At 40.7% G+C, this 15688-nt stretch overlaps 1 protein-coding gene across 1 annotated transcript; it reads right to left on the bottom strand.

Moving 5' to 3' along the window:
- Positions 1-3332: 3332 nt before the first annotated feature.
- LOC136440024 (WW domain-binding protein 11-like) lies at positions 3333-15640 on the bottom strand. The gene is made up of 12 exons (XM_066435769.1): positions 15434-15640; positions 14956-14987; positions 14478-14571; positions 14006-14103; positions 13357-13444; positions 13006-13077; positions 11223-11307; positions 9019-9206; positions 7883-8017; positions 6987-7099; positions 5322-6186; positions 3333-3769 (listed from the first exon to the last, which is right to left on the bottom strand). Exons 1-11 carry the CDS (start codon positions 15495-15497, stop codon positions 5341-5343), a joined length of 1815 nt encoding a protein of 604 aa, XP_066291866.1. The 5' UTR covers positions 15498-15640; the 3' UTR covers positions 3333-3769; positions 5322-5340.
- Positions 15641-15688: the final 48 nt, after the last annotated feature.

The raw sequence follows: 15688 nt of genomic DNA, 5'->3' as shown, positions 1-15688 counted from the left end.
ACGGCATTTGGACTGGGTTTTTTTTACTTTGCTTCGAAAAAAAAAAAGAGAAACTTTCAACTCCTCTTGACATATGAGAACTGATACTCTCCAAGCAGACTGAGAGGTTGGGGGAGAAGGTTGTGACCTTTTTATCATATGCCCAGTTTTTTGTCGGCAATCTCGGGGCATGTGATAAAAAGGTCACAATATTCTCCATCAACCTCTGCTTGGAGAGTAGAGCACTTATAGCTGCCACTGCTTGCCCTCCTTGTCACAATTCAAATACTGTAATTAAAAGGGGAAATGTTAGCGGTGGTTCTATTTTCGTGTTTTTCACGGTGAATCTCTTCAGTATGAACTTAAAACCACCGCAAAACATTTCCTTTTATGCAGTAAAACCCTGCATGGCAGTTTTAACCGCCAACTTAAAACCACAGCGAATGCTTCCTACCCCAAAATTAAATCTCCACAAACATTTCCCTTTTTACAGTAGTCCCTTTGCTACTGAAGTCTGATCCAATCATGCTCCTAGCAGCCCATCGACTGCTGGACCCCCTAGAGCTCAGACCATGTTGTCAAATTCTTTTCTCATTTTCCTCATGGATGCCCGCCGCATTTTAAACACTGATGCAATCACAGCATACATGAATACCGTATTGTCTCGAATAAAGTACGCACTTTTTAAACATTTCAAAATTCAAAAGGCAACACAAATCATTGCTAAAGTCAGGGTGCGTGCTTTATTTGAGGTTATTGCCAGGACAAATTGGAAAAGGACCTCAAACTCAAACCCTTGCTTAATCAAACCAGGAACCCAGCTGCGGTGAAACAATACATGGCTCAATACCTGCCAATTTGTAACTTGTCTTAGGCAATCCTCAAGTTTGCAGAGACGATGCTGGCGGAGTAAACAAGAGAATCTTTTATGAATCTAACTTTTCTAAGGAATGGCATTATGTAGAAGTCCTTGATATAAGAAAAATGACCTGGAGATAATAGAAGGAACACCATAAATTTGAATTTATCCTGTTCAAATGTGTTCAAGATCAGTGGAGAAGGGGTGCGTTCTTTATTTGGGGTTTTTGAGTTTACGTTTCAGTTCTGCAAATTTGTCTGGAACTAGCCCCAAATCAGGGGTGCGTACTTTCATTGGGGTGCGCGCTTTAATCAAGAAAATACGGTATCTTCCATTTGATCAAATATACCTGTGTGACACAAGAGACTAAACAGTTGTAGATAGCTGATCTACTTTTCAAACCCAAATGATGTTTAATTACAGGACTTGGTCCTCTTAAGTGGCTTTGAAAACTGGATATTACAAACACCTAGAAACAAAAGGTTTCTACAAGACTTATCGGGTTCCAAAAGTCTCCTAAGTAACATTTTTCTCCCTTAAAAGAATCGTTATCTAAGATGACTGTTTCCCTGCATTAGTGTAATTGGGCAATTATTGCCTTGCAGACGTTTGTCGGTATGACTTTCATCTTTTTGTGCGTGTTGCAATCCGCCACATCCTATAATTATCACATGGTGCGGAGATATCTTACACAACCAAGGAGAAACCTCACAACTATGTAAATGCCTCCTGGTCCAATTTCCATCATTTATACATGTAGCAAACTATGTGCAAGCAAAGTTCACACATTTTGGTAAATTTGGGTTAATTTTCATTAAGCGTTCTGAACCATTCTTTCATAGAATTTTTTTCTTACTTCTTCATTAAAACGCAATCTCAGGACATTGTAATTATCCTTAAAAATAGAAAGTGGAAATCTGAGGAAAACCAGGACTTATCCCATCCAGTTGAACCGAGGATCAAGGTAAATAAAGACAGTAAGTGACGGCAGGGCGTCTTTGCTAATCTCATCCACAAAACAGTTCCAACTCTCTTAATCTGGTTATACGATACGGTGTAAAATTCTGCCTACTGAAACAATTTCTTTCCTTTAGAGATAAATAGTCATTTCATACACCGATGGGCAGCGAAGCCATGCGATTATTCCAACCCTTTGGGGCGAAATTCCATGAACAGAGTAACTGAAAATGTTAGTGTTCACACACAGTCCTACATTTATACAGTTTAGTTTGAATGTAACAACACTAATTCAATACTTAAGGGAGCACACCCCAGTTTATTTGGGGTTTCAATTGGAGGCTGCGCACCCCCAAAGTAAATCAACTGTGTGCATGGGATGAAAGCCTATCCCTTCCGCTACAAGACCAACTGAGTTTTGTTTTTTCGACCTCTCTAATTTTGGTAAATTATAAGAAAAAATTCTAACTTTCACGTCAATAATGATGCGCAAAAATTTGGCATTTTCGGGTAGGATAAAACTCGTAGAAAAATTTCTTGCAGCAGTAACGCCTGATGTTGTCAGAAAGAGGAAAACCTAGTGTATAATCGTGTTAATTGGTTGAAAACTGTTCTAAACCATTTCATTGGCCCATTCTCATGGTCTTTCTGTCATTGCAACAAATACCCCTTGTTTGACTCTGGGGAGAGGGCCCTTGTCATGACGAATATGTAGATCCCTACAGTTTGACACTATAGAAGACCAAGCCACTGTAACATATCCCCCTGCCCCAACAGGTTACGCTGCAACAGACCATCTATCAGATCACTCCTACCGGAAAATCTCACTATTCAAACATTCACACTTTTCAGACAACCCAGAACTCACAAAGTAAAGTGGCTATTTTGGGGAACATTCCGATATGCTAGCTCACTGTCACAATTTATCTTCCTCTGCAAATATACCGGTACCAGCATGTTTTCTTTGTTTTGGAGTAATACAGTGGCTGAATGGATATTGCTTTTGCCCTTTGGATACTGTCTTTGCCACCGGTATATCTACTTGGAGATTATGTTAGAGTTTCTTACTTTGATTATGGAACATTCCAAGATGCTAGCTCACTGCCACAATTTATCTTCCTCTGCAAATATACCAGCATGTTTTCTTGGTGTTGGAGTAATACGGTGGCCCAATGGATACTGCTTTTGCCCTTTGGATACTGTCATTGCCACCGGTATATCTGCTTGGAGATTATGTTAGAGTTTCTTACTTTGATATGAGGGTGTTAACAACTTTAAGTGGTATCAAGATTGAAACCTCCTTGCTGGTATGGTATCTTCAAAGGAGCACAAGTTCAGAAACAGACTGTCTTTTGACTTTGGTTTTTGGAAGTTTGAAGTTTTGCATGGTGATGCAAAAATGAAAAGAAGGGGGAAAAAGAATTAAAGTCACAGAAATTTCTCTTTTCAAGCTCTTGTATATAGATACAAAAACAAGGTGTTTAACTAGTAGTAGTACATTATCTTTAACAAGGACAAGTAATATCAGCAAGTTAGCGACTTTTCAGAAACATTTATTAACAATGGAAAAAAACTACATTCCAACAAAATCCCATATTTTTCCCTAGTTTTCACCCAACGTTTTAAAAAAGTTACTTTTACGCAAATGAACTCTTTGCACGAATGAAGTATACAGAGTATTTTTACATGTAATTGAAATGTCTTGATTGATACGGATGCAGACGTTTTAACAAGTTTTGGGTGTGTTTTTACTACGTTGGGGAAAAGACAAGGACCTTTTAACATCGAATATACATCAGAACCAACGAAAACGCAACTCTACACTGTTATCACGGTGAAAGACAGACGCAGACGACATAGGATACATCCATGTGTTTCTCCTCCAAGTGTGGGTCGTTGGGACACATCCTTCTCGGAACCGGTGCGACAGTGGACTCCCTGGAGACCTCTCCACATCAAAAAGACTAGTGACTTCTGTACAGAAAAGGAAAAGGAACCACAGCAATTATTTCCTGACCTAATTCCATTAACACACACAGAACGATAGAAGCTCTTCATTCTGAACCACTTCCGAACAGCTCAGCGCTTACCAAAAACATCCATATGAAAAGAGAGGAAGGAAATAGCTGGGAAGATTTTTCTTTCCGTATGACAATAGACACTATTTACCAGCGGCAAACAAAATGGCTTCTTTTGTCACACAGACTTGAGGAGAGAGGCCTGACTAGTCCATTTGCTTTATTATGCATGGAGGCTTTACAAATAATCATGTCAATTGCGTCATCAATTCTTCCCGGCTTCCTACAGGATATGGGACACAAAGGGTGAAAAATGTTGCGAGGCATTCTCTAATGCATATCATTTCCTCCCTTTGTTTGGGCTTTGAGGATGTATTATCTTCCTGTTTTTATGTCTACCATGCAGGCATAATTGAGTGGCGGCAAAATAGGCCAAGATTACACTGAACTTCTTTAAAAAAGACATATTAGCAGTTAGGGGTGGATACTGGTTCGGCTTAATAAGGTCCAAGTCCAAGTTTAGGTCCAGAGATTTAGGTTCAGGTCCGGACCTGAACCTGGACCTGATCCTGTCCAGTTGATGTTTTGTTTTATTAGACCAATATTAAGCATAGAGAATTAATACTGACACGCACAACTAGAAAAGTTTCTTGGTGAGAAGACTTTCAAGATATACCAGTGTTTGATATTTGAATGTTACACTCATTTTAAATGCCTTTTTTGTCAGAGGGGAGACTCAAAACACTTTTTATCAAATAAAATAGAAACATATATTTGTACTTCGTTCAGGTTTTTTCGGACTCAGGTTTTAGGCTTTCAGGTTTTTTGGACTCGGTTCTTGGATGTTATAAAGGTCCGAATCAGGTCCAGCGAACCGGTATCCACCCCTATTAGCAGTACTTTCAGAAGACAACTATTTTGTTTGCATACTGTTTAAAAAAGCTACATTGCATGAACTTGTGTATCAATCTCTCCCAAAAACTTGTATATCACCCCTCCCCTCAAATGTTTAACTTTAAGCTGAGTTTCTTGGAATAGCTGATGATAGTACAGTTTAATAATGATAAAACATATTTGGTGGATGTCTATATTAGATGTTTAAATGTAGTGTCATGTTTTGGAAAACAAGTTGCCAGCCAATGATATGAGTCAGGCATGCATTAAATGGATCACGGCACAGTATGTACTTGTAGTACTAGTAGTGTGTATGTACGTATTTGTGGGCGAGATCTGTTGTTTTCTCTTGAATCAGATACGTTGGTGAGGGTTAGACATCCAGGTAAAGATATATAAAGAGAATTCAGACTCTACAACTGGATAAGAATTCGGAGATTTATTTCCGGACGTTTCAAGTGACATCCGTCACTCTTCTTCAGCGTCAATAAAATGAACTAGCAGAACTAACCAGTACTTATATACAATAACTAGAAAAAACGATTTTTTACATGGCAAATCACACAGTCATGCATAAGAGGTATTGAAATAATGCTCTTGAATCAGATTCTCACCTGAAGTGCTGAACCTGTTCTACAAGATGCCCTCCATCTCCCTCATGAACTTCTCGTAAGCCTCGTCTGTGTTCTTCCCCGAGCCCGGCCCTGATGGCGGTCTGGGGACCGTAACCGCCGTCGCTCGCTTGACTGGTACGGCCGTCGTCTTCTTCTGCTTCTTTCCTTTATTATCACGTTTAATGCGTACCGACACGGGCACGAGCTTCGTGACGTCTGCCGTCGGGTTTCGAATCTGCGGCTTGGCCGTGATGGTCGCAGTCGGCTTTTTTTCGATAGTGGCAGAGTCCTCTTTGTTCATTGGTCGGCTGATGAGGCTGGGAGGGGCACTCAGCACGCTGGGGTTGCTGGGGGGTAAGAGGCCGGGAGGAGGGGGCATGCCAGGGGGGGCACCGGGAGGGGGCATCCGGGGGAGCATGCCTCGGGGAGGGGGTACACCAGGGGGGCCGGGAGGGAGTAATCTGGGAGGGGGTCCTCGAAGGAGGGGTGGTGCTCCTGGAGGGGGGCCAGGGGGTGCACCAGGGGGGCGCCCTGGAGGGGGGCCTGGAGGGGGCATTCTGGGGGGTCCAGGAGGGGGTCCTCGCAGGGGAGGGGGTCTGAGACCCGGAGGCAGGTTTGGTCCTTGGAACCCTGGCGGGGGTCCTGGGGGGGGTCCTTGTGGTGGTCCAGGGGGTGCACCTGGCGGGTTTTGCTGTGGGCCGGGAGGTGGCCCCGTTGGCGGGCCGGGCGGGGCTCCAGGCGGGGCTCCAGGTGGCCCAGATGTCGGCAGCTGTGGGCCCTGTTTTGGCTCCAGCTGAGGTCGTGAGACGGGACCCTCAGCCTCCTCCTCATCTGAGTCATCCTCCTTATCCTCCTTCTTTTCTCCCTGTTATCAAGGAAACATCGAGCAGGTATTATAACGGTCATACAAACAGGTAAATGCCCAGACATTTGTGGTATGTGTGTGGTATCAGCCTGTAGGTATATGCATATGTACCAGTAACTCAACCACAACGATATGTTCCCACTTAGAGTACACCACAAAAGCATGGGCAGCACAGTGTTAACCATCTATTAGGCCACACCATTTTAATTTCTTTGGTTAACGGAATTTAAAGAAAAATGCTAGATTGGAAAACAGAATCTCAGAGGAAAGTTTGTACATTGGTGCACACAATTTCAGGGAGTGAACAGGGTCAGGTGCGAGTTTTCACCCCAGCCTTCTGTTTGCATGATTTTTTTGGCTAAAATTAAAGATCTGTTAACCAAGAAATTAAATTGGTGTGGCCTGACCCAAACATTATTCTCCAAATGGATATCAGTTATAATTTCTAAAAAAGCAACTGGAAATAGAAAGAACACAAACTGGAATTTTATTGCAAACTTTATTGCAAACTAGAGTTAAGTATTTGTGCTACATATACTTCAAGTTTGCTATGTTAGTTTAGCGATTACATGGTCTTTTTATAAATATGAATTGGTATTGAATTTTTCTTTTTATTTGAGTTGAATGTGTGATAGTTGTGTTCCGATTTGTTAAAAATAGAGAGAACGCTAGCGACCCAAAAAAACACTCCTCCCAATAAAATGTTATGGCAACCCTGTGACGTCACAAATTCAAGATGGCAGCCACCACACATGCCAACGGATCCAAGAAAGGTTTTGCTACGCAAACCTGTAATTTACCTTCTTGGGAATCTGCTGACCCGCCATCTTCAACATCTTGTACTGCAGCGGGGTGATACCCGGGGGAATCTTCTCGTCTCCCCCATCATCGTCCGCAAAACGAACCTTCCTCGCTGGAAATTAACGAAGGCCATTATTCAAGTGAACATTAACTGAGACAGTATGACTGCTACTGGAACTAGAGGGCCCAAACCTACACCACTTCTTTATTACATCACAAGCTATCTGCCACCCAAAAATCAAGACCACAGCACGTCCAGGTCAAAACATACAATGTACAAAAATTGAAGTTCTGCTGCAGTACCAAGGTCACATACCAGGGGGCCCAAAGTTGACCTTGAATTTTGGCTTTACATCACCCGCCCACATACCAAATATCATCGTAATCTATCAAGAGGCTCTTGAGTTATGCTGACTACAGTAGTCCAGAAACACAAACAGACAGACAAACAAACAAACAAACAGACAGACAAGCAGACACACCCATAAACAATATCTCCATTTTTCATGGAGATAATAATAGGTACTACATAAGCGGCTTCCCATCACTAAGTGAAGGTCCTGGAGTAATTCTAATGTCAAAGTGTCAATGGGGCATCTTGTGTGCCTTGAGTGTGCACACTGCAGTTTGGTTCAGTTGTGCTAGGTGGCAGTAGTGATCAGTCCTAATCTATTAACACCGTTAGCACACTGAAGTAGCCATTTGGCACCCCATTCTCTATTGGTTACAGAGTTGGGCAGCAGGGAGAAGGTTAAATATGCAGGTTCCTCATATAATATAAGACATTATGATCTGACATTATCATAATGCAATACAATGTACCTTGGATTACAAAGGTAGAAACAAGAGTCTGACTTATTTGTTGAGTTCAAGGTCGCAATTGAGGTCATCTTACCTGGATCGTCTTTCCTGGGGAGATCGTCATCGTCACGGTGATGAAACTCTTCATCATCATCGTCATCATCATCATCCATGTCATCGTCATGGAGATCATCAAGGTCAGCATCAATGTCAATGTCTTCATGAAGACCTGTCGTTCAATATAAAATTGAAAATCTTTCAATATCAACTGTCTTCCACTGTGCAGAGAGAGGATCAGTGTAAACCTAACAAACTAAACAAAGAAGCATGGAGTTGAACAAGAATCGCTTGTGTCTTTGTTTGCTTGTTTGTTTGTATTGCATACCCGGTAAACCGCACGAAGGCGTAACACACCAGGTTTGTACTGAAGAGTACAAGCTGCATATCCGGACAGATTTATATGATCCACACACACCGGAAGGACCCCTACTCTTTTCGATAAGTGTGTTGGGTTCTTTAACATGCTAGAGGTGTGGCTCTCCTCAAACACGGGACCTCCATTTCAAGTCCTATCCGAGGGACGTCCCTAACCGAAGCTAGGTACTCATTTTCACCTGAGTAAAGTGGGGAAAGTCGTGTAAAGTGCCTTTCCCAAGGGCACAACGTTAACGGGACAAATCAGGGAACCCGGATTCGAACCCGGTATCTCTGGGTTCTGGGGCCAAACACCCTGCCACTACGCCACCGCGACGCCAGTATTCAAGCATCTCAACCCCTCCTTCCTCCATTTACTTCCCTATCAACGCTTAAGTCTCTCAACCAAGGAGACAATCTAGTCTTACCGGTGCTACAAAATCCATGGTATCAACTTGTTTCCTAAGGACTACTTCAAGGGACTTGTCAACTTGCAGACAGTTAATAACTAAATTAAGGAGCATGGTTTCCCTTTTGTAGTTCTATGCTTTATCAAACAGTGGTAGAAATACTTTATTTCAGTGTTCTGCAATATTGCAGAATGTCAAAATTTTGTTCTGCAATTTGAAAATATTTTCTGCAAATACACAAGCCTCCATACTACAACCTTCTAAACTTGATAATGCCTATTTATATTTACGTCATATCTAGCTTTGCAACATTGCTGTAAATTCTTTAGTCTCTTGCTCCATTACAAAAAATTGCAACAGCAAAAGCGCATTTATTCAACATATAACATCCAAAAGATGTGTTTACCTTTTTCAGGATCATACGCCTCATCATCTTCATCCCTGTCATCCTCCATGTCCTCATCCAGCATGTACCTGGGGGGTGGGCCGGGAGGGGGGCCCGGGGGAGGGCCAGGAGGGGGGCCTGGGGGTTTCTTACCAGGGGGGATCCCTGGGGGAAGGCCTGGAGGTGGGCCGTGGGGTGGTCGGTCATATCTGTAGTCAGGAAAGGAAAGGTAAAAACATCAACTTCTAATGTCAAGTTAACTCTCTTCCTGCTGCCTACCAGACGAGTGTAACCAGGGTGCAAAATACTTTTTTGAGCCAGGTTGCCTATGTTGCAACCTAGGGCAAATGCTAGGTTGCACATCCAAATTTCAGGTTGCTCCATGAACATTCACCGATTTCTTCAAATTAAGCTCGTATGTAGCGTATAATACTACTAATATTTCAAAATATAAATTAGATAGTATTGTGTTCCCATTGACCTAACAACATCTTGTTTAGCCGAGGGCAGTGTGTTTTCGTCTTTTTCAGCTCAAATTTCACGATCTATGAAGATTTTTGGATGGTTTAAAACGAAAAAGTGTTGATTTCTTTATTTCAATTGAAGATTTACCGATTTTATGAGTGAGACACTGTGTTTTTGTGAGCTTCCAGGGCTCCGATTAAGATCTTTGGCTCAAAATATATGGTTGCACACTGCGCTACCTGGGTTTGGAATTAACTTGCACCAACCAAAATCCTGTTGCACTGTGCAACGTGCAACCAGGTATTTTGCACCCTGGTAACCAACATATATTACGTACAAAAGGCTATCTCAGCAGGAAGACAGTTAACCTTCTCTCTGCTGCCTAACTCAATAGGGAATCGGGTGCCAAACGGCTACTTTAGAGTGCTAAAGGTTAAACAGGTCCATGTAAGATGTCAACAAGAGAAGATACAATGCCTACATGTAAAAGCTACCTGTTTCTATCTTTTTCTTTCAACTCAAGCACATCTATATAATGACTGGCCCATTCCTTACTCTAGGAAAGATCTTTATACTAAAGTCAATGTTAAAGGCATCCAGAGCATGTTATGAGGCTTGAAACTCGATTAGAAAAACTCTATGTCTAGTCATTTCTACATAGTAAGTTTCAATAACACTATCCGACATTAAAGGAGCAAAGATACGATGTTGTTGTGTGGTGAGAACTGATAGAAAATCCAAGCCCTAATAGACTAATCCTGACTGTCCATCACAATTAGCAGTTCGACCAATGAGAGAGTGACTACATGTCCGTCAGATATTAGCATTTTATGTTTTAATGTTGCATTTCTAAGTTTTGACGAAGGTGGGCGGGGCTATGGTATCAGTCTATTTACACTAGGTGCGTGAAACTAAAAGATCACCATGCGGCTAATTTTTGTGCCGCTTTTGAGCACTCTTGATAAGAAATCCGCACGCAAATGTGGTAGAGTGGCATTAAATGTCAATTTCGCAAAGATTACAGCAACTAGAATATTACAATGTACCAGATTTCAAGCCTTATAAAATACTCTGGCCCCGACTGGGTGCCTTTAAAGGGCATAAGACACCATAATACAACATTTTCTTATTACATGTATCTGAAATAGGAATAGCATCATTGAAGGAATATAAACGTTTAAAACAAATACACACCCTTCTGATGTTATCTAACATTGAACCATCAGAAACCATACTTCCATGGATCCAGCTCTTTATTCTTATCTGATCTTCTCACCAGGTGATTACATTAATCAGTGACTAATGCCCACTCATGACGTCACAATAAACACGGCAGCCGGTTCAGAACCTTACACAACGGCTTGCAAAAAACATTATATAATGAGCAAACAGAGCTTTGTTATCGTGATATCATTTAATTAAAGGACATAACAATATCTATTTCGTTTTCTTGTAAAAATAACATTCTTTCCGAACCATTGTGCAAAGTTCCAAATCGGCTCCATGTTCTTGTGACGTCATGACTGGGGAAGTCACTGATTAATGTAATTACCTGGTGGGAAGAATCAAAAGCTGGAGGTATGATGTTTTCATGGTTCGATGTTCAATAACATCCGAAGTGTGAATATGTTGTGAACATTTCTATGTTATTAAACAATTATAGTATTATGTTTTATGTAATTTCAGGAAATTCTTAATGTTGATGTCATTGGTGTCTTATGCCCTTTAAGGAGACTACAGATTAGATTTGCCATACTCACCCATAGGCACTAGTCTTTTTGAGGATGGAGTGTGGTTGAGCTCCTGGCAGGGGAATGTCACTGGGCAGAGGAATCATCGACACATCTGAAAAACACAAAAATATCAAATAACAGTTAGAAACCATAGTGAAGAATATTCAAACGTGATCAGTCAGTGACGATATACAGGAGTCTTGGGTATGGACATTAAAAAATGGGTTCTAGATCTAACAAGCTCATGCCTGATAGTAAATTCATGACCCACACAGCCCCATAGACTAATATATTATATCTTTATTCTTCATTGAAAAATTGCAACAAGACAATACGCAGTTGAACGCCAGGCAGACAAGCTGATGTTGCGGACCACTCAACATTACAATTACACTGAATACGACAATAAAACACTTAGGCCATTCATAGAATGATACAATATAAGATAGAATTTAGTGTTAGTATTTGAACTAGAATAGTCACATGCTATATTGTTACCAATTGTCTGTCCGTCCTTCCATGTTTCATGTACATGTACTTGCAATTAGCCTACGACCAAGAACTTGCAATAAACTTATTATTATCATTAATATAAAATAATGCAGTAAATATTGAGTGTGCAGTTTAGAGGTGTCCCAGCTGGAAGCTAGGGGCTAGTAAATCTTTTTGTTGTTGCAATGTACGTGTGTAGTGAACCAGACAGTTGTTTGTTGATGGTGAGGTTGTGGCTTTCTGACCCCAATTATATCAAAGGCCCAATTTAGACACAGGGTTTCTAGATGTCTGGACTGCAGATATCTAGGAAGGCGACAGCCTTTTTCTGCGTCTAAACAGGAATTTTATGGTCTTAATGAGGATTTTTCCAGATGTCGGGAAAATTTCAGCCGACATGTCCAAAGTGTTTGCCCGATAACTCAACGGGAGTCCCCGACAGCTTCAGCGCATGTCTAAACAAAATGTGTCGGGTCCCAGATATCTGGGGAACAGGTTTTAGGCTAATTAGCGGACTTGTGGAGATCAAGTGACCCATTTTGGTCGCGATTTATTCCAGTAAGGAAATTTATCAAAACTTCCCAGGGAGTATAAGTAATTTTACGGTGCCTTACAGGCCAGGCTATGACACATAAGGACAGAGCACAGAGGAAACCATTTCTTACAGTAATGATCGATAAAATCAGGCCATCAAAGATATATTCTAACAAGTTAACAAATGTCATTGAAAGTACTATTGGAAGCAGACTTTAAGCTTGAAATGAAATTTATAACGATGTATCACTACTGCATTCCAACTCGACAGGTGTCCTCCAGTACTTCCTGTTGGTGTGTATAAATGACTCCCGACATCTCTGCCCAGATGTCGGCGGTTTTAGGAGTTGTCGGGGAAAACTGTGTCTAAATTGGGCCTATGTCACTAATACCTTTAGTGGGTTGGGGTTTTGTTCGCGTGAAGAATCTTCGCGTTCGCGTGGAAAATTTTCGCGTGGAAAATTTGAAATGGAGAAATACGCTAATTAGTTGATCAGAAGGGAATTGAAGGATTACAAGTCTAAGGTTTCACACCCAAAAAATTTCAAAGGATTTTTGAAATCTAAAAAATACAAAAAAACAAGTTGATTCCCAAGGGACTCAAGTCAATTCACAAGGGAGAAAAATTTTGATGATAAAAATACTTTGATATTTTTAACCTATAAATAAATTCTCCATTTCAAATTTTCCACGCGAAAATTTTCCACGCGTACGCGAACATTCTTCACGCGAAAAAAACCCGTTCCCATCTTTAGTATAGTATTGCAGCATGATGCAGTCCTACTTTGTGGAAGGTCTGGCTGCTCCGGGAGAGGGATGTCCTCCACTGTAACCTGCTGGGCATGTTTCACTGACTCTGGAACAATAGAAATAAATAGGTTAGACTTTGAACATTCCTGCTCACTTGATGAAAGGCCAGTAGCAAATTCACAATGGTCATGTCATGAATGACTATAAGGCCACACCAATTTAATTTCTTGGTAAACGGATTTTTATTTAAAAAAAAAAATTTAGAAAAAAAAAATCAGCCTTCTGTTTTCATGATTTTTTTTTTGGGGGGGGGGGGGGGGGGGGAATAAAAATCTGTTCACCAAGAAATTAAATTGGTGTGGCCGAAGGAAGTACTTGCTCTTACCGAAGTATGTGATTGCTTGTTGTCTTCTCCTCTCATATTCTACCATCATTCTCTTCATTTCATCACACAGAGTAGGGTCCTCTTTTTCCTGAAAAGTGCAAAACAAAAAAATGCCCCTGCAGTTAAAGAGGAAGCTGCTAGGGGGCCAAACCTAGACCACTTCTTTATTACATCACAAGCTATCTGCCACCCAACAATCAAGACCACAGCACGTCCAGGTCAAAAGATACAAAAATTGAAGTTCTGCTGCAGTACCAAGGTCACATACCAGGGGACCCAAAATCGACCTGGAATTTTGGCTTCACAACACCCGCCCACATACCAAATATCAATGTAATCCATCAAGAGGCTCTTGAGTTATGCTGACTGGAGTGGTGCGGAAACACAAACAGACAAACACACCCAAAACTATATCTCCATTTTTCATGGATTTCATGGAGATAAAAATGTCTAACTCCACATGTGAAAAGATGAATACCTGCAGGATAGACTCACTGACTTGTCATAATCCATTCTAATAAAGAAAAGTACTCAAAAAATACTACATACTCCTTAGAGTGATTGAACATTGTTGCAATAATGTCATATCGTGTAGTAAGTAAAGATGTAATCAAATGCTAATAAATTCTATAACAGTTACTGTACTTACGTATAGCTTCAGGACACGGTCAAAAGTTTCCCTCAGTTTCTTCCTCTTGTCTCTGAGAACCTTCTCATTCAGCCGAATGGGCTGAGCAGAGTCAAACTCTGAGGGAAGAAATCAACAGGAACAATTCGTAAACAAAACTTTTCAGCAATGTAGAACTGTTATATGGCATCTACTGAGGCTCCTCCCTTCAACTAGACGTTCAGCGGCCAAAATTGGACTCTTGCTTTTATTATTGAAATATGTCAGACAAAATTATACTTTTGTATTATACAAAAGTATGATTTTACTAGTAATAATAACAAACCATGCAAGTCGTAAATAGATTTTTTATCTATGAAATTTGTGGAGCGGCCTGTGAAGGCGGTGCAAATGCTTGCTTCATTTCAAGGTACATGTACATAAGGCATACAAATTAGTATGTTGTACTTATGTCTACTTGTAGTAGTTGGACCAAATTAAAAAGATAGCTCACCCATCTGGTCAAGCTTCTCCATGTCCACCAGAATCTGTTTCGGGTCCTTGGACTTCAGTACTGCATGTCGAACCATCATTCGCTGCTTCTTGTTCTAATGGGTGAAATGAAACACTTTAGTGAGGCTGTGTATCAACGCTTTCTCGTCTTTGCAAATTGACATCCAAAAAGGTCCTACAACATTCAAAACAAATTGGGGATACTACAAAATGGGACGAGAGGAAATATACAAAAATCTTGAGATGTTTGTGGTGATTTAATTTTCACGGTGACCATCCAACAAGAAATCTTGGCACCACAAATTTCTGCATCAATCAATGGCATGACTTCTTTTTCTGTACTACAGAATTGTTTCAATGTGGCAAACTTAAAACATTGCAAAAACCTTTTCCCTCCTACATGTACAAGGAAAATAGATAAAATTCAAAGCAAATACAATGAGATAAGATGAACATATTAGAGCCAAAGCAATACTTACTTTCTTCAGTTCCCTCTTTCGCGCCATTTTTCCTGAAAAAAGGGTCAGAATATTGTTGTCAACAAATTTTGCTGGCATAAAATGCATATATAGAAATTATTATGGATGGATGATACACGGCTTCTTCGTCAAATTCAGACAAGCTAAGTTATCAGAATATTCTTCAGTCAGCGACTTTAGAAAGGTAACAAAACAAGAACCTTCAAATTTTCGACGTCCACTGTACATTGCACGTACTCAAGACGTACAGTGGACGTCGAAAATAATTTTGGAGGTATGTGTTTGTTACCTTTCCAAAGATCACTAATTGAAGAATGTTCTAGTAACTGATAATCACACGTGACTGTTGAATCTCTTCAAACTTTTCTGTAAATATTAACAAGACTACAGATAACAAACATATATCATAATTTATATGGGCATGCATGATGTTGAAAAAATGGACAACTTATTTTCTGCAAGGTACTGAAGTACTCACTGGCTTGGTCGGTGGGATTCATGTATTTCCCACTCTTGGTGGTGTTGATTGACCTCCTCCCCATCTTGGCTGTCTTCTGAACACAACGGAATCCAAATAAAATCTGTACTTAACGACCGAAACTAGTAAAACGCCAAAATTTGTTATATTTGGCAAATTTCAATCCACGCTGGACGCCATTTTGTGCAAGGAATGCTGGGATTTTGAGGCTCTGCGGAGGTTCAAAGAGATACTGGTCTGTTATTTCTCGCTTAT

The sequence above is a fragment of the Branchiostoma lanceolatum genome, chromosome 8, assembly GCF_035083965.1.
Source record: "Branchiostoma lanceolatum isolate klBraLanc5 chromosome 8, klBraLanc5.hap2, whole genome shotgun sequence".
NCBI lineage: Eukaryota > Metazoa > Chordata > Leptocardii > Amphioxiformes > Branchiostomatidae > Branchiostoma > Branchiostoma lanceolatum.
Note: the sequence above shows the minus strand (reverse complement) of the source record. Positions and strands in the feature narration are given on the sequence as shown.

Bases quoted from the DNA above. Each gene is read 5' to 3' on its own strand.
- LOC136440024 (XM_066435769.1), bottom strand. From the start codon at position 15,497: ATGGGGAGGAGGTCAATCAACACCACCAAGAGTGGGAAATACATGAAT. The intron at 14,572-14,955 runs GTAAGTATTGCT...TTCACCCATTAG, and splicing joins GAAAGAGGGAACTGAAGAAA to AACAAGAAGCAGCGAATGAT. The intron at 9,207-11,222 runs GTGAGTATGGCA...TCCTGACTACAG, and splicing joins AAAAAGACTAGTGCCTATGG to ATATGACCGACCACCCCACG.